Here is a 26,105-nt window from a genome sequence, read left to right as displayed (position 1 = left end):
CTAGTTTCTACAAATAAAACCCTTTATCTGTCAAATTCCCTGTTGATCCAATGCTGCGCCTTTCTCCCTCTAAGGGGCTGCTTGCCTCTCTTGGCACCAAAGGGGTCTTTTCTACTCTAAAGTCTTTGCAGCAGCCCCTGTGACGCTCTGCTCTTGAAGCAAATATCAGAGCAAAACAGACAGGCAGGACATGGCTAATTTGAGACTAGTTCTGTGCATTCTGAAGTGTCTGGCCTGAGGCATGTTTCTGGAGCAGGTGGGATGAAATTCAAATCAGACCTTGCAGGTCTCTCATTTTACAAATGGGGTTGTTTTCTGAAGGCTGAGGAACTGTGCTTTTATTTCCCCCTTTTCATAGGAGAAGCTTGTCAGAGGGATACAATAGCTTTCCGCATCTAGTATCTGCGTGCAGAGCGAAGGATGTGAAAGACAGATGCCGGAAGATCTGCTTATTTAGTCAAGGACTCTTCTCCTCCCACGGTACTGAAGATGTTCCTGATTCCATCTATAAAGATTAGCGAAACATCATGGGCCACAGCAAACTGGCATTAGTTATATTCTGGTTTCTTCTTCTTGGGTGTTTTCCCTCCTCCTTTCCCTAAGATAAGCATTGTCCAAAGTTGGCTAGTGGTGCCTGGGAAGCATGTGCCTTTTTGGAGTCACCTGAGCCCTGTGGGCCAGCAAACCTCATGGGAAGAGTACCCTGGGCAGGTTGCCATCATGTTGTACGTGTCAGGCTTCTTTCAGCAGCCTTTTTTCTTCATCCTTCTGTTTTTGTTACCACCCATCCCTACCTGTCCCTCAACCCTAGCTGCCTTCGGTGCAGAGGACACGCAAGAGGGATCCTGGCAGGGCTGGCTCATCCCAAATGTTCTGCGCTTCCCCATTACCCTGAGCAGGACTTTGCCAGGGGCACGGCTGGGTACATCCCTGCCCCAGACCTGCAGCCCTGCTGCTCTCTGACCGTGTTCCAGGAGGTACAAGACAAAACCCCATTGTAGCCATTGAGTGACCACAAAGTGCCATTAACCGAAGGAACCACAAATGCAAGCAAGCTCCTGTGCTGGACTAGACCCTCACACAAATTAAATTATGAGTAGGAATAAGCCTAACTGTAGCAGACAGCAGTTAGTGTGGCTTTCCCGTCAGGAGACAGCAGGCTCATCCTGGGCAGGGAAAAGTTGCTTCTGTCCCCTGGGAGGGGACTTGTGTGCACTGAGGGCTCCAGGGATGGCTCTGGTGGGATGGGGGCTGCATTTGGGATGATGTGTGCTGCAGGAGGTGGGTAACTAAGGTGCTCTGATGCATCACAGAGCCCCTACACCCGTGTCCATGCACACTTCTGACTGCTCACACACACGGGTGCAGCTGAGCGGAGCATGATCAGCAGCTGGTGTGGATCAGGACCAGGGTATGTCTTGGAAACCGGCGCATTTAGGACCCCAGACCTTTGTTGTAGCAGCCTAATTTCTTTCCACAGGCTTATTGCCACATTGGCTGCATGTCTCATGCTCTGTCCCGTATCCTCCTCATGAAGCCTCTGAGAAACATGATGGTGCTGGTTGTGCCCAATCTCTCACGGCATCTCCAGGCCAAAGCATCACCTTCTCCATCCTGCTCCCAGGCAGGGTAGCCGCCCGTTCTCAGGGAAAACCAGGGATAATAATGAGCAAAGCTGGACAGTTTTAGGCCCCATGTCCATTGACAGCTGTCTTCTGACAGCTCAGAAGCAAGAAGAGTTCAGGGCTGAGTCACTTGGCGGTGAGGCTTTAGAAATCCCAAACTCAATTGACTGAGGATTTGCGAGAGCTAGACCCTGGTCTCCTCATTGAAGCTTTAATAATGCAGGGAATTAGTGGTAAAGTATTAGATAATTTAAAAATAATAAAAAATTTCTCTAGTGAAGCTTAAAAAAAGCGGCATTTGATTGTACTTTGATTAAGCACTGAGAGAGGCTGTATATAAAGCATCCCTTTGGACATCTTGCTGCTATAAGCACTATAATAAAAGTTTGGGTTATGTAACAGCTTGCAGTCTATGTAATGCACTTTACTCTGCAGTGTGGACATAGAGCTGAGCTGTGCTGTGATTGCGAGGAGCCGTGGTAATCTGTTATTTTGAGGACACAAGGGGTAAATAAGAGCTTTTCTGTAAAGCGAGGAGACTTTCCAGTAAGACCTTTAAAAGAGCAGTGAGATTTTTTGCCATATATACCTGGGAATCATTGCAAACGGGAAGATTTACTGGTAGCTTCCAGCCAGAAGGTTCACGAGCAATTTACTCCCGAAGCACTGTGCTATTGCCCAAGTTTGCTGTTGGTAAAGGGAACCATCCAGGGGTTTTTCAGTTTTCTTTTGCTGTTTCTGTTGTTTGTATTTGTTGTTTTCTGTGGGTTTTTCCTGTCTGATGCTGTACTCCCTGCAGCAGCTTCAGCTTCTAATGCAACGTGACACAAGTAGCTGCTTTGGATCCGGGGAGCAGGAAGGAGTCGTTCAAGTTGAATCCTGAGAAATAATGAAGTTTCCGAAGTTACTCCACAAATTATGCTACTCTTTGTTTCACCTGGCTCTGACATACAGGGGCATCCTCCTTCCAGTCTGAATGGGGCTTTTGTTCTTCACCTTTCTTCAATCCAGGGGAGAACAGAGGAAGAGAAGGATGTTCCTCCTGGGACTTGCCTTGTGTTTCCAGTAGTGAAGCCCCCCTCTTCCAACAGAAGCCACTTACTTTTGACCTTCATGGAAATTACCATGGGTGAGAATGGCCAGAAAGAGAAAATACAAGTTTTGCCCCCAAGAACAGGTTTCATAGTAAGCATTTGCTGTATTTAACTGATGCTCTCTCTTCAGGCTTCAAGCAGGGAGGAGTGATCAAGAGTTAAACTTCCATTTGCTTGTAGTTTTGCTGAGGAGGTCTAGAGGAGGCTGTGGAGTATTGCAAGTGTTGATTTGTGTGATTTGATGCACTGGAATAGCTTTGCGTGAGAGGTGCAGGGCTTTCCCATTAGGACGATAATAGGGAAGCTGAGCGGCACTGGAGGAAGAAATAAAATGTAAAACAAGATTAGGAAAACCATCAGGAATCTGTTCTCCATCCTTCTGCACCAGGATGGCCAGCCGTGCCTGAGCTGGTCCCGAGAGCCTCTTGATCTAGCGGTGGGGGTTCCGCAGCCTTTGCAGGCAATGGGGTTAAATACTTCACAATCTTCCAGCTTTCTATAACGTCTATCTCACATTCTTCTGATCTCCTTTCTGCTTGTCCCATCTTTGTGAAGAGTTTCTTTGATGCCTCTTATTTTCTGGTGACATTTTCATTTGAAAAGATGGGCATGGTCAGTCTTCAGCCCTTTCCCATAAAACATCTGACCGCTTTTCCTTTTGCTCTCTGTTGAGCACCAAGTAATTCCCATCTCCCTAGGAGTGAGGGTCCCAGAGCTAGAAGGTGAAGGACCCCAGGATTTGTCTGGAATTCAAACCCGGGACTTGGCACCTTGGATAACTGTTGCCTTCCTAGAGAAGTAGCCAGAGCTGAGAAAACTGCACTCAGAAAGGAGCAGGGACAGGCACTGCAGTCAAACCCCATCTACTGGGGACTGCAGGGAGCTTACAGGATGTGTGTTTGAGAAGGGTTGGGCAGAGGAATAATTCTGGGGTGAACCACGAAGAGGAACAGCTTAGAGCTCAGGGCAAGCACCCCTGATGCAGCATTTGCAAGTGGGGGTGCCGCAGCACAGCAAGCAGCTGAGGTCTGGGTGCTCCTCACACATGACTCTCTGATGGAAAGCACTGCATTAGGAGCTTGATTGACCTTGCTAGCAAAATCCCCCGGATGTCTGAGCCAGGTCTCTGGAAGGGCTGCCAATCAACATGTCGTATGCGGAAAGAAGATATACAGCTAGATTTAACTGATGAGATGTGCCATTGCTAAAGTGCCGGTCTGCCTCTGTAGGGTACAGCGGACGTGTGCATGCTACGGATTGCTGGCTTTTGATGTATGCCACATAATTTGCTCTCTTCTTGACTGACAGGAAGCACAAACACTTATTAAAGCACTAGAAAAGCAGGTCAAAGGCCTCATGGTTTTCCTAAGCCAAAGGACGGTCGGTTTTAAATAGTGTTAAAATTAGTACTTCTTGTCAACTGGAAAACTCCAAATGCTGGGTTTTAGCTTTTAATTTATTTTTGGTTGGTTTTTTGGGTTGTTTTTTGTTTGTTTGGGATTTTTTTTTGAAGGACTATGTTGTATTTCTCTTTAATTAACCTCTGGACTTCTCTCTATCGCTTAAACAAGACAGTGTATGAAAAGATGTTGTTATTAAAAAGCAGTGGGAACAGGGATGGGAATGCTGCTGGTGAGGAGACAATTACGCTTTAGTTTGCTTTAGTATGGCAGTCTGGCCCGTCCTTCTGCCTGGGTTGTTATTACAAGATCTTGGTGGAGGCTTTGCTGCGTTGAAGCTTGCAGCAAAGCCAAGCCAGGAGAACGTGTGCCTCTTTTGTACTGTTTCATAATTCATGGTTGCTAATGCCTGAAACAGTGTTCTGTGAGAAGTACAGGATGCAATGGGGAGGCAGAAGTGGCCAGTGGTGTGTGATATGGTGTCTGCTCAGTGGCAATGTAGCTGTGAGACAAGTAATTGGATGCTGTAGCCATCAGTGATGTTACTGTAGTGCCAAGGGACTGGGGCAGTAGATTGAGATGGCCTTGTGTTAGGTGTCTCACAAACTTGGGAAGTGGAGTGCTGTTACTCAGGAGAAGACACAAAACAAGGGATGACTGCAAGGAAGGGAGATGAAAAGAACTATAACTTGTTGGAGCATAGTTGCTTTGGAAAAAATGTACCTGTGGGATCCTGATCTTATAGGATATATTCATAGGCAAAGGGAGGGTAGCACAGTTGACTTGGGTTTGCTTAGAAGGAAATATCCCCAGGCAGAAGGGGCAGCATGTAAGAAAGTATGAGTGTGATTGAGAGCCTAGCATAGGAAAAGAGAGGCTGGTTTCATGGTCAGCTGGAGACGGGAGCTGATTTCTTGCTGCTAAATGAGTAATAAAAGGCAAAGCAGGGTTGACAATGAAAGCCTTTGAAATAAAGACGAGCAGTTTATGTTTGATCTGATACACAGAATTCAGCAGAGAGCGGCGTGGAGAGGACTGCAGAGAGATGGTCAAAGGGATAGGCTTGGAAAAAGACCTCTGAAACCACGCTGGATACACGTACCTGTAGGACTGGCAGAGAGAGATAAAAGGGCTTTACAGCAGTGGAGAGAAGGATCTGGGGAGAGCTGCCCTTGTGTGGAAGCCTAGGGAAGGCTGCATTTTTCAGGTGTTACATGGGAGAACCTGCAAGATTTAGACTGTAGAGTGAGTTAGAGAGGTCTAAGCTTCGTAGTAGACTGAAGTTGGATGAGCTACGAGGGGGAGTGGTTAGTGCTGCTCTGGCCTGTAGAGCTGGAACTGGCAGATGGATACCAATGAGATGCTGGAGATCCTTTTTGCCAGAGACGTGGAGAACACGACTACTGCAGCCAAGAGCATTGCAAGCATCTCTGCAGCATCCCTCCCTTCCAGAGCGCTTGAGAACATACTTCCAGAGACTTGCAGGAACATACTGGTTTCCCCACCCCCTCTAACTTTGGCTTCCCTCCTTTCATGTAAGGTATTGAAGAAATGTCAGCAGGTTGTTTATTCGATTGGAGAACAAGGGAGCAACCCAGCTGTATGCTCCCATGCCACCTGTAAATGTCCTATTCTTTGTTTTCGCTCATGGAAAAGAAAGATTTCTAAGCCTCCCATGAGTAACAGAGAACACATGTAACTGGGTGTCTTCTACTGGTCTCAGAAGAATAATTGATTACTCTTTTGCCTGCATTGGTCACCCAGCAGTTCTGAAAGTAGGCAGGCAAATAAGTACCTTCTAGGTGATATTAATTACAAGCAAGCAAATTAGATTCCAGTAACTGATTTTCCCATGGCTACCAAAGCCTCTAGGAGAACAGCAGGATAATATCACAAATGTCCTCATTCTCACACTTCACAGCGTCAACCGACTCTCCACTTGGGCTCAGCAAGAAGCCTGTGCTACGTGGCAGTCCTTTGGGAATGCTGTTTGTGCCGTCGGAGCGGCTGCTCCCAGGGAAGGGGAACCACGTCAGCCTGGGCCCCGCTCTCCTGCAGTGCTGCGATTTCTGTCTCCCTGGTTGATAGGGCAGAACATTATCATTTCCCGACTTGCCAAAGCATGAGCATCTGCAGTGGTGTAACAGGGCAGAAGTTGTCCAGTGACTCCTGATAAGAACTGCTGCATACTCAATGCAAAGGGTATTTTCAGTATTGGTGTGTAACTGGGAAATTAAAGTCTGAATGTTGTCATACACAATAATTATACTAAAGACACTGAGAGGGAAAATCCTCATCTTGCGCATAGTGTGTGCAGTTATGAGATAATGACATTTTGAATTCATACTTGCCATCTTGGTGCGTAAAGGTGAAAACACCTTCAGTATGTGCATTTTGTTTGGAATGGCTGTGGAAAGGAAATAAGTACAGCGTGCTTGTTTACAGGTTCTTCCAAACACTGGCAATAATGGGGAGACCAGGGAAATGCGAACTTGCAAATGAGCTTTACTAGCATTTCTTGCTTTGCATTGAAGTTTTGTGCTGAAAAAGACTATAGGTACCTTTATAAACAGCTCTATGCTCTGTCTCTCCATTTGCTTGTTCTTACTTACAGATGATTGCAGTTATCTGTGTTTTGTTGTTGTGCAAAGCAAATATTTTGGCTAAAATGTGTTGAAATGCTGTTTTAACTGAGTCATTCATTTGCAACAAATGAAGCATAAAGAATGCATTTTGGAAGCTACACTTAACAGAATTAAAATCATGCCGCTGTTCCTTCCTCAAATAAATTCTATTCAGCAGCTCTCCTGGGTAATGAATGGCACGAAAACTCTACCTACCCCCACATTGTTCTTGTGACACGAACATGGGGTTAAACCTGTGTCACTGAGGTGGGGCTTTTTATTGACTGAAAAGGAAAGAGAGCGAAACATGTTCGCAGTTCAGTTTGTTCTAACTGGGTTCTTCACATTGCCTAACTCTGCTCTCTGTAGCTGCAAGGAGCATCCATACAATCTGCCTCGTTATGTTGTGCACAGCTTCCACCTTTCCAGGAAGAGATGTACTTTCATTACCTTCCTTTCATTAGAGTGATATCAGCATGATTATTCATAGACTTACAGTATGCATCCCACAACAGTCTGAGGGTTTTGAGCTTCTCTGATATTTCTTCGGGCCTTGATGATCAAGCAGTGTTTTGTTGAAGGAGGAAGTCTCATGCAATGAAATTAAACTATTAAAGAATCTCTCCCTGCTGTTTGTACATGATTGTAGACTCTTTTGGTATTGTAATTTGTGACATCTTTTGATTAACAAGCAGAAATCTGCCATCTTGTCTTTTATAAATGTGTGCTAAAGATGCTTATAAATATGCTGGGCATTGGTTTAAGAAGCCTTAGGGTATGGACAAAGCATCTACTCATCCAGCATATATAATTACTTACACTGTAGGTTCTTGTGGTGCAAGGCTGGCTCTCGGGTGCTGTCACAACACAGATGCTAATAACTAATACCTGGGCAGATGGTGAAACAGAGCATGTATTGACAACTGTAGAAGTCAGAGGCTGGAAAATTCAGCCACCTGAAAACTCTGAGCCTTTTGTTGGGTTGTTTTTCTTTGGAAATCTCAGCCGGATCTGGAAAACTGTCCAGCTCCTACCTGGCACGTGGCTCTGTTCCAGTCCCAGTTGGAGGAAGATGCGCAGATCACAGCCCTGGACCCAAGCCCACACCAAAGCTGTTTGGATGCAAGTTGTGATCCTGAGCTGTGAGCTGAAGTCCTTCATTGAGTAGGACTGAGAGTGCTGCCCATCCACCAAACTTTACGCTAGCTGCGACACTGCCCCTGATGCTGATCACTCAGGGCCTTGTTTCAGCAGTGGGGAGCAACACGCATGCCTCTCCTTTTGCTGCTCATAGATGGGGCCAAGGCAGCACCTGGGCATTTGAAGTTGCAGTCAAAGCTGTCCTGACCACCAGGAATTCAAAATTCCCCTGTGCTGGTGAGCAAGCAGAGAGTCCATCCAGCTCTTGCTAACTGAGCTCAGTGTTAGAAGCCCATCTCTTGGGGACCTGTTCCCATCTGCTGCGGAGCAACTGGTGCTAAAGGAGATTCAGAATCGTGATTTGGGCAGTGCTGGATGTGAGTCCTGGCGCTCCTAATATCTGCAGCTATCCTAACGTTACAGTGCTCCCCAACAGTGGCTGTTACCAGGAATAGATGATGCGTTGCTTCAGCACATCTGACCATCTGCTCCACCAAAAGCTGGTCTGCCCCAATCAGAGTGAAACTCATTCGTGATATGCTGGAGGCAGGAGGCTGTGCAAGGGAAAGCTGGTGGGAAGCTGGGCTTCTGCACAGTGCTCCTCAATGGGAGGATGGAGCTGGCAGCTTGGGCCGAGTCTGCTGCAGCAAAACGTTTTACAAGCACCCAGAGCTCTGCAGTTGCATACAGTGTAATACATGGGCATGAGAAATGGCTGTGGGGAAAGTATTCTCTTGCAACAGGCAAGTTTTAGTATGGTACATTTGGAGAAAATGAGTGCACTCTTACATTCAATGCCACAGGAAAGAATCTAAAAGGATTAAAGTACATTTGACATAGAGCAGCATTTTCCATTTACCCTGCTGCCAATCTGCTTTAAATGCCCAGTCTGATGGAAACTGAAGATTTTGACCCTGATGTGCTGCTGTGAGAGGATGACCCAGGAGGTGAGAGTAAAACTGGTGCACATGCCCAAAAATCTTGACCCCTTGAAGTTAAGAGCAAAACTCCTCCAGCTGGAGTGGGCTCAGCCTTTATCTTTTGGTTCAACAGCTTCCAGGCTGCCCATGATGAACCTGTATTCTTCATTGTCCTTATGTGCAAAATGGGATTAAAGGTCAGGGTGGAGCGTTCAACATCTTCCAGAACCACAAGGAAGGAGCTGAGGTAACCTTGCTGCTTCAGGATGTGGCCAGCACGGGAGAGGTGGCACTGTGCATGTGGTGTAGGACCAAGCCCTGGAGCTGCAGACTTCCTGGTCTTCTTGTGCTGAGCAGTGCTAAGAGAGCCCCAAGCCCTAGAAAGCATTTCTAGGTGCTGTCAGTGATAACCCCAAACCCGTTTCATGTCAGTGAACCTGTGCTGCCAGTCAAGGCTGCCACTGCAGAAGCTGCTCCCCCCAAGGGCTGCAGGCTTGTCCTAAACTGAGATTTTGAGTGTCCTCGCAGCCCCGCGTGGCTCTGCTGCCTCTGCCTTCCTACCAAGGGTTGCTTTGATCTGCCCACAGTCAAGTCAACTGGCAACAAAAATGATCCCTAACAAGAAGAGACTCTGGAGCTGCTTAGCAGGAAATTACTACGTGTGATGTTGTTAAGCAGTGTCAGGCTGACCTGCCTGCCTGGAATAATGCTTCTCCACTGGAAAACCCAGGAAAGGTTGCGAGGTGGTGAGTGGCTGCTGCTCTCTGCTCAGAGCAGTGAATTCTGGAACAGAGCAAGTAATAATCCTCATCGGGGTCAGTGTGACATTATTGGGAGCAAGAAACAGAGCTCCCCTGAGAGCAGCAGCAGCTGCGGGGTGGACAGGATGAGGCCAGAGCAGCAGGAGTCCTGCAGAGAGGAGAGGGATGTACACAGGGTGAGAGGGGTCTTCGCAATGAGATGGCTGTGGGCATCTTCCCAAAGTGACATTAAATGGTCAGTGGGAGCTGCCAACCCCATTACTCAGCACCTGGGCATGGGGAGCACCTGCCCTGCAGAAACTCTATCCCTGCATATGTGGAACCAGGGGTGGGCTTTGATGGGCTTTTTAAGCTGCTCAACCTTGCTCTACTAATGAGAACTCTTCTTGAGCTGTAACAGGTAGCTCTGGTTTGGGGAGGCTCTGAGCCCCGTAATCCAGTGTTTCCCTCTGATTCCTCTGGTGTTGGAGCAGCAATTTCAGCCCAGCTCATGAGAACACAGAGTAGCATGAACTCGCCTGTGGGAAGCAAGGGCTCCCTGTCACTTCTCTTTAAGCAATTTCTTCTGGACAAAGATTTCTTCATTCTTCCTTTACTGCTTTGCTCTAGTCCTGTCTGATAGTAAATATCTCCAGGAGCAGCTACGGTTCGTTGCTGAATTAATCTGTTTGTGCAGAAGGTGTCATATCAATGCCCATTACAATATAGCCCCAGCAGCACCTAGAAGCAATTTTTCATCTCTGCCAATTCTTCATTATTTGCATTTCTTACTCTTTTTCTTTTTAAGAGTACATTTACAGTTTCCAATTTAAAGCAACTTTAAAGATCATTTGCAAAGCCGTTGAGTATATTAACGTGCTAATAGGAACTGGGGAACGCAGATGCTGTGAAGTGCATTTTCATCCTGAACTGGCAGGAGCTGGAGATGTCAGGGTGTCCCCTGCCATCTGGCCTGTCAGAGCATGTGGCAGATTCACGGCTCTCGGGGGAGGGCACGCTGCAGAGTCCGTAGGATCCCATTATGCTTTTTATGGGGACAAGGCAGACATTTGTCTCGCTGAGACTCGCTATCAGCTGGGGACGCACCAACCTCCCAGTCTTTAATACAGCGCCTTAAAAACTCGGAGGATGAGCATGGAACTGAAAGACGTTTCGATGCTAAGAAAGAAGCGTCTCGGAAACCTGAGGCGGGGAGGGGACGCAACCTGCCCTCCGTGCTGCGCGCTCCCCCGCAGCCGCGGCGGGGCCGGTGCTCGGCGCTGCCCAGCTCCGCGCCCAGACCGCGCTGCGCCGCCCCCTCCGCGCTGGAGTCTTAACACCGCCTCTCTCATTAGCATCCTTCCTCCTCCTCCGCCGCCGCCGCCGCTGACCGGGCGCTCCGAGGCAGAGGGGTGCATGGCAGCAGCGGCGGAGCAGCGGCGGCCCCGAGCAGCAGCAGCCGCCGCCGATTCGCGCTCTGCTCCGCGGCAGCGCCCGAAGCAACTTTCTGGCTCCGCGGGGTGCGGGACGATGTGACCGCGCAGCCGCCCCGGCGGCAGAGCCCCCCCGGCAGCCCAGCGCGGAGCGGAGCCTCCCCGGCAGCGCGGACGCGGAACGGAGCCCCCCCCCCCCGACCCCGCCGCGGCTCCCTCCCCGGCGGCGCCCACAGCCCGGGGCGGGAGCGCGGATGCGGCGCGGAGCCCGGCGGAGCCCAGCGCGGGGCCGGGGCCGGGGCCGGGCCCTGCGGGCGGGCGGCGCGGGGGGATGCTGAGCCCCGCCGCCCGGCCCCGCGCCCGCCGCCGAGAGATGCTTCTCGTGGTCGCCCTGTGGCTGGCGTGGCAAGAAGCGCCGGCGGCGCCGACCCCCGCGGCGGAAGACATCACCCGGGGAGTTGTGAGTTACCCGCGCCCCCCCTCCCACCCGCACCGCCTCTGCCCCCCGCTCCTTCCACCTCCGGGCACCGCCGGCCGCTGCGGCGCGGGGAACGCTCCGCGGAGCGCCCCGCTGCTCGGTGTCCCCCTCGCAGCCGGTGCCCTCCAGCTTGTACCCTCTGCTCGGTGCCTCTTTACACCCCTTGCCTCCCCTTAGCACTCTCCGTGGTGCCTCTCGTTGCACCGCGCCCGCGGAAGGGTCTATTTACCTCCCGCACCCAGTGCCCACTGCACGGAGCCCTTTTGAAGCCGTGTCCCCCCTCCCTCGCAGCCGCTGTACCACGCATCCCTTTGCAACCGTCTCACATCCCCTGCCCCCAGTGCATGGTGCCACCTGAGCACACTGTGCTGTGCCCCCTGCACCTCGGCGCCGTGGCTCAGCTTTCCCCCAGCCCAGCACCCGGTGTGATGGCCCCAGCAGCGTTCACACATGGATGGTGATGTCTCAGGCGCTGAGAAAGGGCTGAGCCTCTCCCAAGGGCTCCCTGCCTGCGGTGGAGCCACACAAACTCCTGCCAGTAAGCTGGGTAAAATGGCACCTTTGGAATACGAGTGATCCCTGAGGACTCGGACACACTGGGGGATGCGTTAGGGGCTGCTCTGTGCTGGTGACAGGCAAAGGTTGACTTCATTGCAGTAGTCTGCACAGCGTGGGCATCCTCTTGGTCCTGCTTCTCCGCTTACAGGTGCCTGCTCGGTTTGCAGTGAGGTGACAGGTTTTAGCAGGCAGCAAGGGCTCAGGTCATATACCTTGCCAGGTCAGGGTGCTGGCAGCTTCATGCTTCTGAGAGGGGAGAGATGGAGGCTTTGCTCCTGGAGGAGGAAAAGTTTCTTGTATCTCCTACCAGCTGTAGCTTAGAGAAGCTCATGACCACATCAAACCACATTGAAAAGCTGTGGCTGGGTATGGGTTGGGTATTCCTGAGGCTGGACCCGCCAGTTTGGAGAAATCTCCTGAAATTCAATGGATTTCAGAGCGCTGCCGTGAAGGAGAGCGGGAGGATGGAGCTGTAGCACGGCGGGGTTACCTAATGAGCGGGGCTCGCACGGAGCAGTGCGCCAGAGCACTGCCTCCGACACCATGTGCGTGCTCCGGCTCGTAGGCTCCTGCTCAAACACCTGCCGGGAAGGACAAAGCCCATCGTTCCCCATCGGCTCCTAGCTGAATAGGAGATGTGAGGAGAATAAGGTACATCTGCATCGTTACGGTTCACTTGCTTTCCTCTATAACCAAATGTTAAAGCCGGAATTAATATTTCATGCAAACAGCGCGCAAATCAGTGTCTTCTGCCCCAGTGAATTTGACTCAGACTTCATCTTTGACCTGCTTTTAACCTTGCTACCGTACATGCTGCACTCAGCCTTTACAGGTTAAATGTTAATACTCGAGGGGGTTTATTAGTTACCTCTAACAATTTTCAGGTGTTAAGGTACCTTCTTGTGTCCTGGACTGGTTTGAGCAGCAGCTCAAAACCACACTGAAGAGCTGTGCTAGTCTTGCAAGGCAAAAGCTGCTGGGGATGGTTGTAACAGTGCAGAAGTGAACTGCAGGAGAAGGGGAATAACGGTGTCCTACGTTAAGACCAAGCTAGATGTAGGCTGGGAAGTACAGAACAGATGATGCCAGATGGGTGTCTGGGTGTTTTCTTCCCTCTGATGGGTGTGCTTTCTGGGGCAAATACATCTCTCTGGCTCAAGATGGTGCTGGTGGAGTTATGAAGGGGTTGATTGTAGAGCAGGTTTGTGCTTATGCCATCTAATGAGCAGCAAAGAGTAGAAACCACCAGGTCTTTTCAGAGGTGTTGGTCAGAAAAACACCACTGTGTGGGAAGTGAGAACTTTAAGAAGAATTATTTGATACCCACTTGATGAAGCAACTAAGGAATTAGAGCTCTGTGATGCATTTCAACCAAATATTTGAAAACTAGGAAGCGTGAAACCATAGCAATAGAAAGCTCCACTAACCTTTGAAAACGACATCCAGCAATTCTCTGCAGTAAATAGAGCACAATGTCAACTGAGCTTTTACATCCCAAATACTCCCCCCTCACACCCAAGCAGCTTTCAGCAGGGGCAGGACCATATCTCCGAGCTGCATCCTCTGCTGCAGTCCCGCTATAGGTTTGTGTTAAACAAATCAGTGATGCTGGGCCAAATTAAAGTTCAGCAAAACGAAAGAGGGCTATAATTCAGAGGCAGCTCTTGTTAGAGTGCTGTCCAAAGCAATATAATATTGAATGATTCTCCAGATTTCATTACCAGTGGAATATCCTGCCCAGTTTATAAATCTAACTTGATTATTAATGTTTTTATTGTTCTCCATTAGCCTCTAACAAAGAGAGCATAAAACAGCAGATGGAAGGGAGCTTGACTTGAGTGTTTCCTTTGAATTTTAGTGCATTGCTTTTGAGATTTACTACTTAGCATTTTGCTCTGCTGCCTTTACAGTAAACCCCCAACCCCTCCTCACTGCGTTCTCAAATTGCTTCTTTTTATGGCTGTTGAGTTTGAGAGTCTCGGGGGGGCAAGCAGCAAAAACTTTATATATGTTAGTAGTAACTGAGTAGGAAGAGCTCTCACTTTGCTGGGCTTTGAACCAGGTCTGAAGGAAGGTCTGCATTCAAGTTCAGAAGAGCCGGCAAGCTGGAGTCTGTACTGAAGGTGTTGACTTGGAGACCTGCTGGTTTGCACGGGAGCTGGCTGTCAAGGGGAGATGCTTTGCCTGAAGGAGATGCTTTGCCATGGTGCTGAGTGGTGGTAGCATCACTGAGGTCACCATAGGCTCTGGTATCGGTGCCCAAGGGATGCAGGAGTGCCAGGAAAGTTTGGCCGCAAGAGCACGGGTGCAAAAACCAGACTCTGAGCTGCTCTTTCTTGACTGTGTGGTCAGGGGTGATGGGGAAGGTCTGTGTGTGCCCCCCGGGCGCTTCTTCAGCTGAGGCTTGCTGGGCATTCCTGGGGGCTTGCGTATGACTGATGCCTCTCTCAGCCTCCCGCTCACAAAGCCCCTCTGTGTTGTTCCCAGAGAAGCTGCTCCCAGGAGATGCAGGCATTTGCATTCATCGGTGGAGACCACGGACCCACATCCCCCTCAGCGGCTCTTTGTTCAGGGCAGGGCCCTTGCCTTTGTGGTAGCTTCTCATTTGAATGACAAGGATACACTTGAGGGGAGAGCCCCGGTGGCACAGAGCCCTGTGATGCTGTGCCCCCCCTGACCGGCTGTGGTGGGCCAGGGAGACAGACAGAGATTCCTCTGTGTCCCCACATCAGGGAGCGGAGGGCGGGAGGAGCAGCAGTTTCCTATGGGTCTGCCCCATGTCTCCCAGGTGACAACTTCCAGAGTAAAAGCCAGCCCATGACTGAGGAACGGGCTCTTTCTTGCTGTTTCTGGGGTGCTTTGCCTGCCTGCAGAGGGTAGGAGCACCCTGCTGCTGTGGCTGGCTGATGTCCACATGCAGCTGCACATTCCAGTCCTGCCACCTCCCGTTCCCACCTGCTCCAGGATCCGCCAGGATCTCTCCTATGTTGCTGCATTCAAACACCTGGGATCAGGCACTGTGTCCCTGAGATGTGGCTTACCTCCTAGTGCAAGGCTTTGGATAATTGGCCCTCTGAAAGCAAAATCCTTTTATGTGGATAGCCTGTTCCCTCTACCAGGAGCAAATACCAGACTCGTAACCTTCTGTTTCTGCTAATGGGGAAATTAAAAATAGATAATCCCAGTTGGAGCTTCATTCAGCCTTCTGGAATGGCAAGTCCTGCAGGGCAAAATGCTCACTGGATTCCCTAAACAACATCTTCTGGCAAACAGCATTAGAGAGGGGAGCTTTGCTTGGCCCCTCTGATACCGAAGCACTTCATTTCATTCCTCTACAGAGCAGTAGCCATCTCAGGTCCACAAATTCCCTCCAAGAAAGTTAAGCTACTGTGTTAAAAAGAACACAAATGTGCTGCTGGTTACATTTCAAGGTACCTCATGAAGCCAAAGTACAATGCAAACTAAATTGGCTTGACAAAAGGCTGGCTGGAAGCTTTCACGTAGACAGGCTTCTGCAAAAGCATTTAATCAGGTATTAAAGCCTTGGCTGGTTTGAACTGCCACTTCCCTTTCAGATTTGAGCAGCCCAGACCTCCAGATACAGTAATGCAATCTCCTCCTGGGCTTGGCTGCTTTTGTGGGCCCAGCCATGTGAATTACGCGGTGTAGTTAAGCTAAATTACCTGCTTTAACGAGACTCTGCCTTCGGGAAGGGTTCAGAGCAGGTGGATGAAATCCTGCTGTTGCTGGGGACTTCCCCATGCTTGGCACTGGGAACGGATAGGTGAGCTCCTACCTTGGCCTTGCTCTTCCTTGGGTGCCGCAGTGAAGTGCTGAGGGGTAGAAGAAGCTCCTGGCTGGCAGGACCCGCCCGGTTAGACCGCGCCATCCCTGGTGGCAGTGCGTGATGGAACCGTACCTCAGTACCTTCCTTTTGCCCCTTAAAGCTCCTGGGGCTCTCCTGAGGGAGGTGGCTGCCTGTGTGTGCCTACCTGGCTCTGCCTGTGAGGCTTCACTGCTCTCCCTCATCAAAACATGCAAAGAGGCAATGAGAAAAACAGTGGGTCTGCATACCTTGCTGGCATCCCATGGGGCTCTCCCGGTTTGGTGTCAGGGTGTGACTCACCGGTGGGACCACGTGCATTGACCCCACTGAGGACATGGGTGATGTCACCACGAAACAGGGGGGTTTGGATGTCAGCAACACCCTGTTTTGTCCCTGCAGGGTCATTAGTGCCAGTGGCGAATCGTCGCCGCGGCCGCACGCTGATCCCTCATTACTTACTCATTGGCAAAAGTGCTGCAGGAATGGGCTGAGCGGCAACGGGAAAGGTCAGGCTGCGGCTGAGGGAGACTTTTTCTGGATGTTCTGAGAGCAGGCATGTCCCATGTCCCCTGCATGGGTCTTGGGTCCTATTGTCCTCCTGGAGATGACGGTGTGGGAGGGAAAAGCTCTTGTGTTTCAGGTGCGAATCACTGCCTGGGGTAAACGTGGACCAGCGCGTTGTTGCTCTTTAAAGTGTCTTGTTCAGGGTAGAGCTGCACTTGAAAGCCAAGGATTTGCTTTCAAAATAACCAGAGATCTGACAGCAACAGTTCTCAAAATGCTTTCTTTAATCAAAATCACTTTAAATGGGTAGATTTGAGAGTTTCAGAAGCTCTCGCTGCTCTGTGTGTGCAGCTGCGTCTTCTTTGTCCTGGATTTTTATGAGGATTGTCTCTGATTTCTGGGTCAGAGAATTAAGAGATTTGATGTTATATTAAAAAAAAGCCACACCAAACCACATATGCAAAGTTAAATCCAGTGCAAAACAAAGCAGACGTGCGGGGGCTGAGGGGAAGAAGCTGCTGAAGGACCAGAGAGTTTTAGATGAGCTCAGTGGGAAACGGCCTTTGACAATGGGTTTGTTCAGAGCAAAGTCCTGCCATGACTGACATGGAGTAAATGCTGATGCCTGCTGAAGAGTGTGGTCTTCAGACGGGACTCTGGCAGTTTGATTGGCATGATGGTTTAATAGTAAAGAACTTGATTGAATCTGAGGAATTTTCTGCATCAGAATAAACCACGTGCACAGGAAATCATTCTTCCAAGATGTCTGGAGATGATCTACAGGTCCTGGCTAGCACGGTCCAAATGCAGTGACTGGGAAAGCAGCAGCATATCCAGGATTCTTTTAATATCGTTTTTCCAAGAGGGAGTTCCTGCCTGTTGACTGTCAGTGGCCAGGCCGAGTTCTTCACACTGCCTGACATATTATTTCATCCTGACAATATTGATCTTTTGGGTGGACAAAAGCAATTTTACCTGTGTCACAAGGTCCTTGCTTGAAGGTGATGGACATGTTTGGATTGTACCGTCTTGCCATTTAACGAACCCCGACTGGCACCTCCTGTGGTTCAGCTCCTGGCTGCTGAAGATCACACAACAGCCCAGGCACTGCATGGGGTTGCTCTGCAATTCAAGTGTGTCCCATGCGGCCCGCTGCAAACATCCCTTTTTAAGGGTGCGGCACAAAAGTTTTCCTCATCCAAAATACAAGTGGGAGATGAGAGATCTGGAACGCTTCATCCACAGGTTTGCTTTCATTTGCAGAGGTTGTCCTACACCACGGTGGGGGCATTTAACCCCCATACAGCTTCCCTAGGGCTCCCATCCCAAACCACCTGGCTCTGGATTTTTCCACTTCCCAACAAACACCCCTTGCTGGAGGAGATGGCAAGCTACCAAGGGATCGAAAGGAAACTTCATGGACTGTTGGCTGACTTTGGGGATCTCACTGTCCAAGGCTTTTTGAGTTTGAGGAAGCAGAGAGCGGTGATGGGACCAAGTGAGTGGCTGAACCCTGGAGGGATCTGAATGAGATAAAAAGATGGGAAAGACCAGTAAGTGAGGAAGGGGTTTCCATGGGATCCCTTTTGGGAGGAAGCCCTGGAAACACTCATCTGAGGAAGCATGCACAGACTTTCCAAAATACTGTGAGTTAACAGCCTACATGGCTTGTTCTCAGGCTTGTACTGCCCATGTATTGGGCAGCCCTTCATGAAGATTTGCTTTTGTCAGTGAGATGTTGCCACATGCAGAAGTGCTACTGCTGATACTGCGGCTGCAGCGCATCTCAGGACATGGATTTTCATGTTTCCCTTAAAGTTGAAGCTGTGGCCCCTGGTGCCCTGGTCAGCTGGGTGGCTCTGCTGGGCTCCTCCACAGCCGCCCTGGACACCGTGCCTTACTGAAAGCTTGCTGAAGGGTGTAACACAAGAAGCTGCTCCTTTCATCTTACAGTAGCTCCTGGGAAAGCTATAGGATCCCAAGGAAAGCACAAGGAGCAAAATGATACCATGACTGCTAAAGACAATCCCACCATGACTCCAGAGCTACTTACCTGTAAGCTCTGGAGCTGATGAATTCAGCCTTTGGGAAAGGGTGACAGGTCTCGTTTGTCACTGAGCAAGAGCAAAACAAAGCTGTCTCTCCTGTTTTTCTTGAGACCAACATGCGGGATGTCCTCCGGTGATATTGCATCCACTCAATATTAGTTATGTCCTAGCTGGTGCTTGGTGGAGGCTGCACCTTTGACAAGGCATGAGGTGGGGAGCATGGAGAGCTCCCACCATCCCACAGGCTTGCTCCCACCTTGTTACTTGTGTTTACTTTGTCATTGCTCTTCCTTTTTCGTGCTCATAGTGTCCCTCTGGCACGCCTGCCAGCAGAAGGGCAGTCAGTGATGTGCTGAGAAGCATCTTTGCTCCTTTGATAAATTCTCTGCATTAAATTGGCTTTTATTTTTCTTGTTTGTTCTCCATTTTGTTGCTGCTCAGCCAATTCCCTGTTGCTCTGCACCAAGCCATGCTGTCTGTACCTTTGCATCCCTTGTGTCAGAGATGCGTTTTTGTTCAAAGACAAGAGGAAATTGGGTTCACAAAAGGGAAATCCCTCATAGACATGCCTGTGAAGTAGCAACGTGTTTTATATGAAGGCTCAGCTAGAGGCAGGTAGTTCAGGACTTTTGCCACCTTTTGTTTATGCTACAGAAATGCATCCTCCAGGTCTGATCAATGAGACTCTGAAATGAGGAATAATCTTGCATGGCCTCAGCTGGCACTGAAGTGCGCAGCAATCCAGTTCTTCCTCCTGGGCTGGATGCATGTCATATTTCATGACAGAATGACAGTCCCATCAGACAATCTGTTGCTGTTTGGGCATTTCTAATACACCTCGTGCTTTGGTACATACTCAGTGTCCAGCAGGATCAAGACAATCTAGAGCAAATCAGCTGTCACACTCCAGGGTCTCACATGGGCAGTGAATAGAGCAGCCGTGATCTGAGCAGTCTTCTACAAGCTCATCTGGGTTGAAAAGCTCAGACCAGAAGAACCTAAAGTTGTTTTTCTCTGCCTAAAAGCTGGAGGACCAAATGCCTGTTCTGCTGGGCTCTGAGGCATGAGATCTAGTGGCTGGCCAAACAACCACATCACTTACTGAAAGGTGACCTGAGCTCTGAGCACCAGGTTTCCAGTAGTAGTGGAGGAAGAAGCACTTGATGAGTTCGCTCGGAGTTGTGGTATGAATGCGGGTGCACACACTTCTGTTACTGAGGGGCTTACTTTCACTGTCTGTCACTTTCCAGCTGGGTCTTCCCCTGCATCAGGGTTTCCCGTAAGCCCCTCAGTGCTGTTTCTTGAGAGGAGCAGCTCCTGAGGGTTCGTGCTCCCTGCTTGGGCAGTGCACAGGGATGCAGAAGTTGGAGAGGATGGGTGGTGGTGGGTGCCCCTCTGGACACACCGAGAAGACCCATTCCCTTCCCCACAGCCTGTCAGTGCTAGCAGAGCTGTTAACAAAATCGCCTTTCTGAGCAAGAGGGATTTCTTCCTGCTATAGCAAACACCTCGGCGAGGCAGGGCTCCTGAACTGGCACCTCCTCACTCCCAGCCTTTGCAGGGAGCTCTCCTGGCAGATGTGCATCAACCGCTTTCCTCCTGCAGACAGAACCCCGCGGCCAGATCCTGTCGCTGAGCCTCCCCGAGCCTCCCTGTGCCCCGCTCCTGCCCCCGGGCGCCGGGAAGGGGCGGTGGGAGGGGGCCGGTGCGGGGCGGGCGCTGCTCGGGCACCCCGGCTGTGCCCGTCGGTGTCGTGCCGGTGCCCTCTTGTGGAAACTGGGAAAACGTCCGGGAAAAGCGGCTGGTGCTGGGCTGGGAGCAGAGGGGGGGAACCGCCCGTGGGGTGCCGGCGTCTCCCCCGGGGTCTGCGCCCCAGTGCCTTTTCTATTGCTGTTAGCAATAGGGGTGAGGGAAACGGTACTAACTTAGCCCGGGAGGAGGGGCTCCCAGCATTCAAATCCTGCCCCATGGTGCAGACCTTCGGTCACTGAATCCTTGCGTGGCGACAGTAGTCCATGCTTTAAGGTATTCAAAGCACTTTCTGTGCCTCCTTGCTCTTGTCTGCAGTAATTGCCATTTACCTCTTAGCGAATACCTTTATGAGCAAACTTTGACTTTCTTCTTGAAATAGCGTGCCACAGATCCGAGCCCCGTGGGTTTCCTGCAGCCAGAGAGCAGGCACAGACCAACCGCTGCCCATGCTCTGCTGCTGTCCCCAGGAAGGTGTTAGTCTGCTTCAGCCACCCCCTGAAAACATCAGGAGGTGAACAAGCCCATGGGACAGCAGTGCCAATGTGCTGGCTCTCGCCTCCGCAGCTCAGCACCACCCCTTCATCACACTTGGGCAGCTCTGGCTGCAAAGGGTGATGATTAATATCTGCCCTGGAGCAAACCTGCTGGTGCCGAGCATCTTCTAACCCTGCCAATTACTTCGCTTCCAGGCCGCTCTGCAAGAGGTGTCAGAAATCGCAGTCAGTCCGCTTTCCATCCTCTGTTCTGGTTTCCCAGCCCTGTGGGACCCTGGTGAGCCACGTGCCTGTCTCCTGCCTCCACTGCAGGAGCAGCTCTGGCAGTGGATCTAGCCCTATTGTTCAGGAAGCCCAAGTCCCACAGCTTCCCTGAGTTAAAGTGCTCCCTATCTTCTGCAGGATGAGGGGGCAGAGGGGATTGCTCCATTGAGATAATCCACATACCTCCATTTTTTCAAGGGCATATAGGTCTCTATCTACACCATCATGGAGGAGGAGCTTGTTCCAGGGGGTGGGGGGGCGGTGGTGGCACACACCATGGGACCAACATTGCTGTCTGCTGTGCTTGTATCATGAAAGTCCGGATGAGACATGCTCAAGCCATCCAAAAAGGAGCTGACCAGAACAGACTCTTCTTTGGGGACTGTGCAGAAATAGGGATGTTCAACCGAGGGATCACTGCTGGTTCTCACTTTGCCTTACGTTCAAGGGGCATAAGATCTTATTAGCTAGAAAAAAGGGCAATTCTACTCCTCATTGAGAAGCATAAAGGAAAGGAATTGTTTCCACAGCATCAAAACAGTAGAAAGAAGCTGGTGGGCTCCATTCTGCCCAGGCCTCATTTGCTGGCACATGTTGGGGCAGGAGGTGACCTCAGCAAGAGCAGCGACCGAAACAGGCGCAAACAAATCCTTTAAGGACTCTCCTGACTTAAATAAACATGGAAAATAAATGATGTCCCCGGCACTCTGCCCTCAGCTGATGGGAAACAAGCTGCATTAACGTAGTAGTTCAATAACCTGGAAGAGCTTCAAAGGAGACCTGCTCACAGCCCCAGGAGAAGGGGGAGCACTACCTGAGAGCGTGCAAAACAAGGTTATGAAATGTGGCAGAGCACAACACGATGGGGTAAGAAAGTACTTGTAGGTTGAATTATGAGATATTTTGGTTCTCCGACAAGGAAGAGCAGAAAGGACAATAGGTGTCTGTAGCTGGTTTTCTGTTCATCATCGCATGAGTAGTAATTGTGCTTTCTGCAGGGGAATATGCTGAGACTCAAGATAAGGGCACACAGAGTCTCCTAGGGGACTTAGTGATGTAAATCGCATCCCCAAAGGTGCAGAAGTTGGTGCAGAGGGGGCTGCTGGGGGGGCTGTTTCTGCTGCAGTGGGCCGCTGCCCCTGCGCTGTGTGGCACAGAAAGCCTCAAACTTCACCCCCAGCCCACCCTGCTCCTTCCTGCTTCCCACTGCTCCAACCCATCTTCTGCTTTATCCTTTAATTAGACAGGACGGGGCATTACCCCGGTATTCAGTGCTCCCTGAAAGCTTCTCTCTGCTGGCAGTGTTATAGCTTCAGACTGTTGCGTTTCTCTAGAAAATTCCCTTTGTCCACTAAACGACCTGTCTGTTAGGGCCCAGATGGCTGCTTTTCTCTCGGCTTTAGAGATCGTCTGCTTAATTTCCCTGGTGCCCTGCCAGCCCTATGCTGGGGAGGGGAAGGCGAGCGCACGGTGTGCACTGAGATGCTGCAGCCAAGAGACACTTGCAGGGCTTCCCCAGCACCGTCCCTGCTCATGAGGATGGCTCTGGGCAGGACAGAGAGGAATCAAAGCTGCCATGCTCTGTGGAGGGATGGCTGGAGGATGCACGCCACCTGCTCAGGGTCTCCTGGTGGTCCTGTTTCTCCCCCCTGCCCTACCAAAACAGCACCACAATGGAGTATTATTCCCATCACTCACCTCTGAGAGCCTTTTCTTATTCCCAGCCTTGTGCTATTGCTGTTTCATTGCATTGTGAATTTAACTCTTAACATTAACTCCTGATTTCAGTGCACTGTGCTTGTGATTCCAATGACCTAAGCCTGTGGCAGGCATCAGGTGCCCAAAGCATCCCTGGGCATCACCACCTGTGTGTGCCAGGAAAGAGCTGAGCACCCCATAAACCTCACACCATTCGGGGTGCAGGGACAAGAAAAATGGACACACTGAAAGACGTGCAAGTGTTTTAGGTGAGGGGGAGAGTGCTGAAGCCCTGGCTGGGTCTGGGGAGGCTCTGCAGGAACCTGCCCTGCTCTGCTGTGGATTCAAGAGCAAGAAAGCACGGCTGAGAATTACCTTGGTGCTCAGCAGAAGGTGTGTTACAACCAGGCAAGGCCTGAATATTTCTTATATATCGACTTGTAAGATGCAGCTCCATTCTAGAGGAAATGCTGTTATCAGGGAGGGCTGTTGTGTGAAAGCAGCACTCCATCAAGGCAGCTGACAGCAGTGCCCTGTGCGGAGGCACTGTGTGTGACTGCTCACTCGTGTGTTTTGCAGCTCTTTCTACTCTCCTCCTAAAGCCACTTTCACAGGGGAAGGTCTCCCAGGAAGGCAAGCCTCCAAAAGCTGGGGTGGTGACTCAACCAACACGCACCTGCTGTGTCTTCGCTGCAGAAGCAGGCTCAGGACCCACTAAAGGAAATCACGTCTTCATTGCCATTCTTTATTCCTTTGTTGTGGGCAGCACCACAGATGAGAGGCCTCTTTGCTCAGGGGATGGTGGCTTTTGTGGAATCAACCTCTTGCTCATTTTCACTGCCTCATTTCGCAGACTGAGCTTTCAGATCATGTTGTGCTTTTATGTAGGAAGATGAATTTGGGCCTGAGATGGGTGAGGAATGCACATACTGCAAATGCATCTGTGGTTCCAATGTGCTGCTGAGGTACTGGATGCCATCGCCTACCAGAGGAGGGTTCAGCAGGGGCCTGATGCTGCTGGACGACTCTTGTTCGCCCCCACCATGGCTACCCTTCCTGGGGGTACCACCTGCCCTTTGCATTTCAGATGTAATGCAGAAAATGCATCTTATCTTGAATGTGTCTTAATGCAGTCATGCTGAAGTTAAAGGTCACCTTGGCCTGGCAGCCTTACTCACGCGTTCACTCATTTATCTGGTGTCTCAGCACCCTTTGGTCACACCTATGTTTGTATTACCCCCCTTCATCTCTTGCTCTACACTTTTTGGCTGGTCCAGCACAGGAAAATGATTGCTGTTGTGGTTGAGTTAGAGTGGGATGTTGCTTGCAATGTATTGAATTATGTTAAGTATCGGAGTATATGCTCTTATTTAAGTATTTGTATAAATCCCTCTGCATGCCCTTAGGTTAAGCTCTCATCTATATAAGCAAGCGGCTTTCCCCAGAGGGTGCTTGTACTCAATACAGTTCAGCTGTCCAAAGGGATGGGTTGTAGGGTTCGATGGCCTTTGCACTGACTTTCCATGGATTTTTAGAAAGCCCTTTAGCTGCTCAGGTATTTGGCTTCCCACCCATTGCGAGGGGCTTGCGGTAGACTTCCACCTTTAGCAAAAGGCTGTGTGATCTTCTGAGCACTGGTGGTTACTTCGAAAGGGATGCCAGAGGCCAGGCAGGTTTCCTGGCATGGCTTGATTTGCTGTGCCCATCAGCAAGGCAGGGGCAGATCCAGGGATGCCAGGATCAGTGGCCAAGCCTGTGCTGGGCAAACCTGGCTGTTGCCACCTGAAGCAGGGAGCTGACCTCGGCTCTGGCAGCATAAGCCCTGTCTGGTCTGCATTAACCAGCCATCACCAGCCCTGTGACGTTCCCTGTAGGTGAGCAGTGAAACAGCTAATGACTTCTGCCTTCTGACAAATGTTTCCTGACACCACCAGGGAGGTCGTTGTATTTCCCCCAGAACCATTTGTCTTCTTCTCCCTCCCATGTCTGCGTTCAGACTGCATCCTGCCTTCCCTGGCTTTGCACAGCAGCCGCTGCATGGGAGATGCTGCTTGTCCTGGGGTACTGGGGGAGAGGGAGGGCTGCATTCAGCTCTGTGCACGCTGTGTTTGGTGCTTTTGAAATCCCCACTGAGTGCAGGCAGCTAAGGGAAGGTGTCTGTGGAAGTGCTGCTGCTGCTTGCACCCTCCAAAGCACCCTGCTGTGCTGCAGAAGATCCCAGAGGATGGTGGGGAATGAGAGGAAACCCCTCCTGGTGCATGTCCAGGTTCCCTGCCACTGCTGGAAACCTCCACCTTATTTTCTGAGTTGCTCTGTGGGTCCAGCATCATGGGTGATGTGTCTGGGAGCTCCCATGGGTGATGCAACTGTTGTGCAAGCCTTCTCCATGCTGTCAGGGAGCCGTGTTCCTGCCTGTGCTCCCCCCGGTCATGGCAGTTGCTGCCACACTGAATAATTCACAGAATAGCTGCCTGGCTTTGAGGAGCTGCTGCTGCCCACTGCACCCACACCGGGCTGGCTGGTGCAGATCCTACGGGACACGCACATGCTGGGAAGCTTTTCCTGGTGCTGATGGTAGGAAAGGAGGACAGGCAGCCAGACAGCAGCCTGGGCAAGTCAGCTCCAGAGATCAAAATCACTGCTGTTGGGGTTCTGCTGGCACAAGCCTAGGGCTCGGCTGTCTGGTGTGGGTCCCTCTTCCCGAGCATCCAGAGCTGCTGACAGTGGCACATGGAAGGAAACTGGCTTTCTGAGCACTCCTAGTGACCATCATGAGCGTGCCGCTGCCCATCTGCCCATACACAGCACCTGATGGAGGGTGGCAGCCGAAGAAATGTGCACAGACACAGAAATCCAGTGAGCAGCTCCCTCACCATCCCAGCACACACAGCTGTGCTCTGCCGATGTGCCCCAGCCCGAGCCAACACCTGCCCTGCAAGGAGCATTTGGTGTGCGATGCTGTGTCCGCTGGCCCCCACGCAGGGTGACATGCTTTGTGTTGGATACATCTTTAGCAACAGATGGGAACTATGACCAGCTCCAGGCAGTTTTGCCTGGGAATCAGTGTTTTTGGCCCTGTTCTTGGTTAAAACACTAACTTCAACCATTTAAAACCAAAGAAAAATAAGGTAATACATAAAAGACTCGAGGTGAATGAATAGGAACTCCTCACAAATGAAATCAAATAAGACAGAGGAGCCTGGAATTTTAAAGGTGGAGGAAATGCCTTTTCCTGGGTTTATTTTCCCTTGAAAGGGTGAAGCTGCTTCCAACCAGCACAGGGGCCCCTTTCCTGGGGTGCCAGTACCCATGCAGAGGGCAGCAGGGAATGGCAGGAGGTAGCCAAGAGGGAAGAGGGAAAGAAGAGCTGGATCTGGTCTTGCTGCAGAAGAGGCAGCGCTTGGTAGGTGCAGAGCCTTAAGACATCACTCCCAGCTTCCCTGGACTTCACCACCGATGGAGTGGAGCATGGCAATGCCAATAAGGCTAATGAAGGTGGAAGACTTG

At 50.7% G+C, this 26,105-nt stretch overlaps 1 protein-coding gene across 1 annotated transcript in view; it reads left to right on the top strand.

The window, feature by feature from the left end:
• Positions 1 to 11,307: 11,307 nt before the first annotated feature.
• Positions 11,308 to 26,105, top strand: part of MMP17 (matrix metallopeptidase 17) — a 61,454-nt gene continuing 46,656 nt past the window's right edge. Inside the window, exon 1 of the mRNA XM_065692807.1 lies at positions 11,308 to 11,436. Within this exon, the coding sequence (XP_065548879.1) occupies positions 11,308 to 11,436 (129 nt within the window). The remainder of the gene's footprint in view (positions 11,437 to 26,105) is intronic.

This window comes from Lathamus discolor, chromosome 12 (genome assembly GCF_037157495.1).
Source record: "Lathamus discolor isolate bLatDis1 chromosome 12, bLatDis1.hap1, whole genome shotgun sequence".
NCBI lineage: Eukaryota > Metazoa > Chordata > Aves > Psittaciformes > Psittacidae > Lathamus > Lathamus discolor.
Note: the sequence above shows the minus strand (reverse complement) of the source record. Positions and strands in the feature narration are given on the sequence as shown.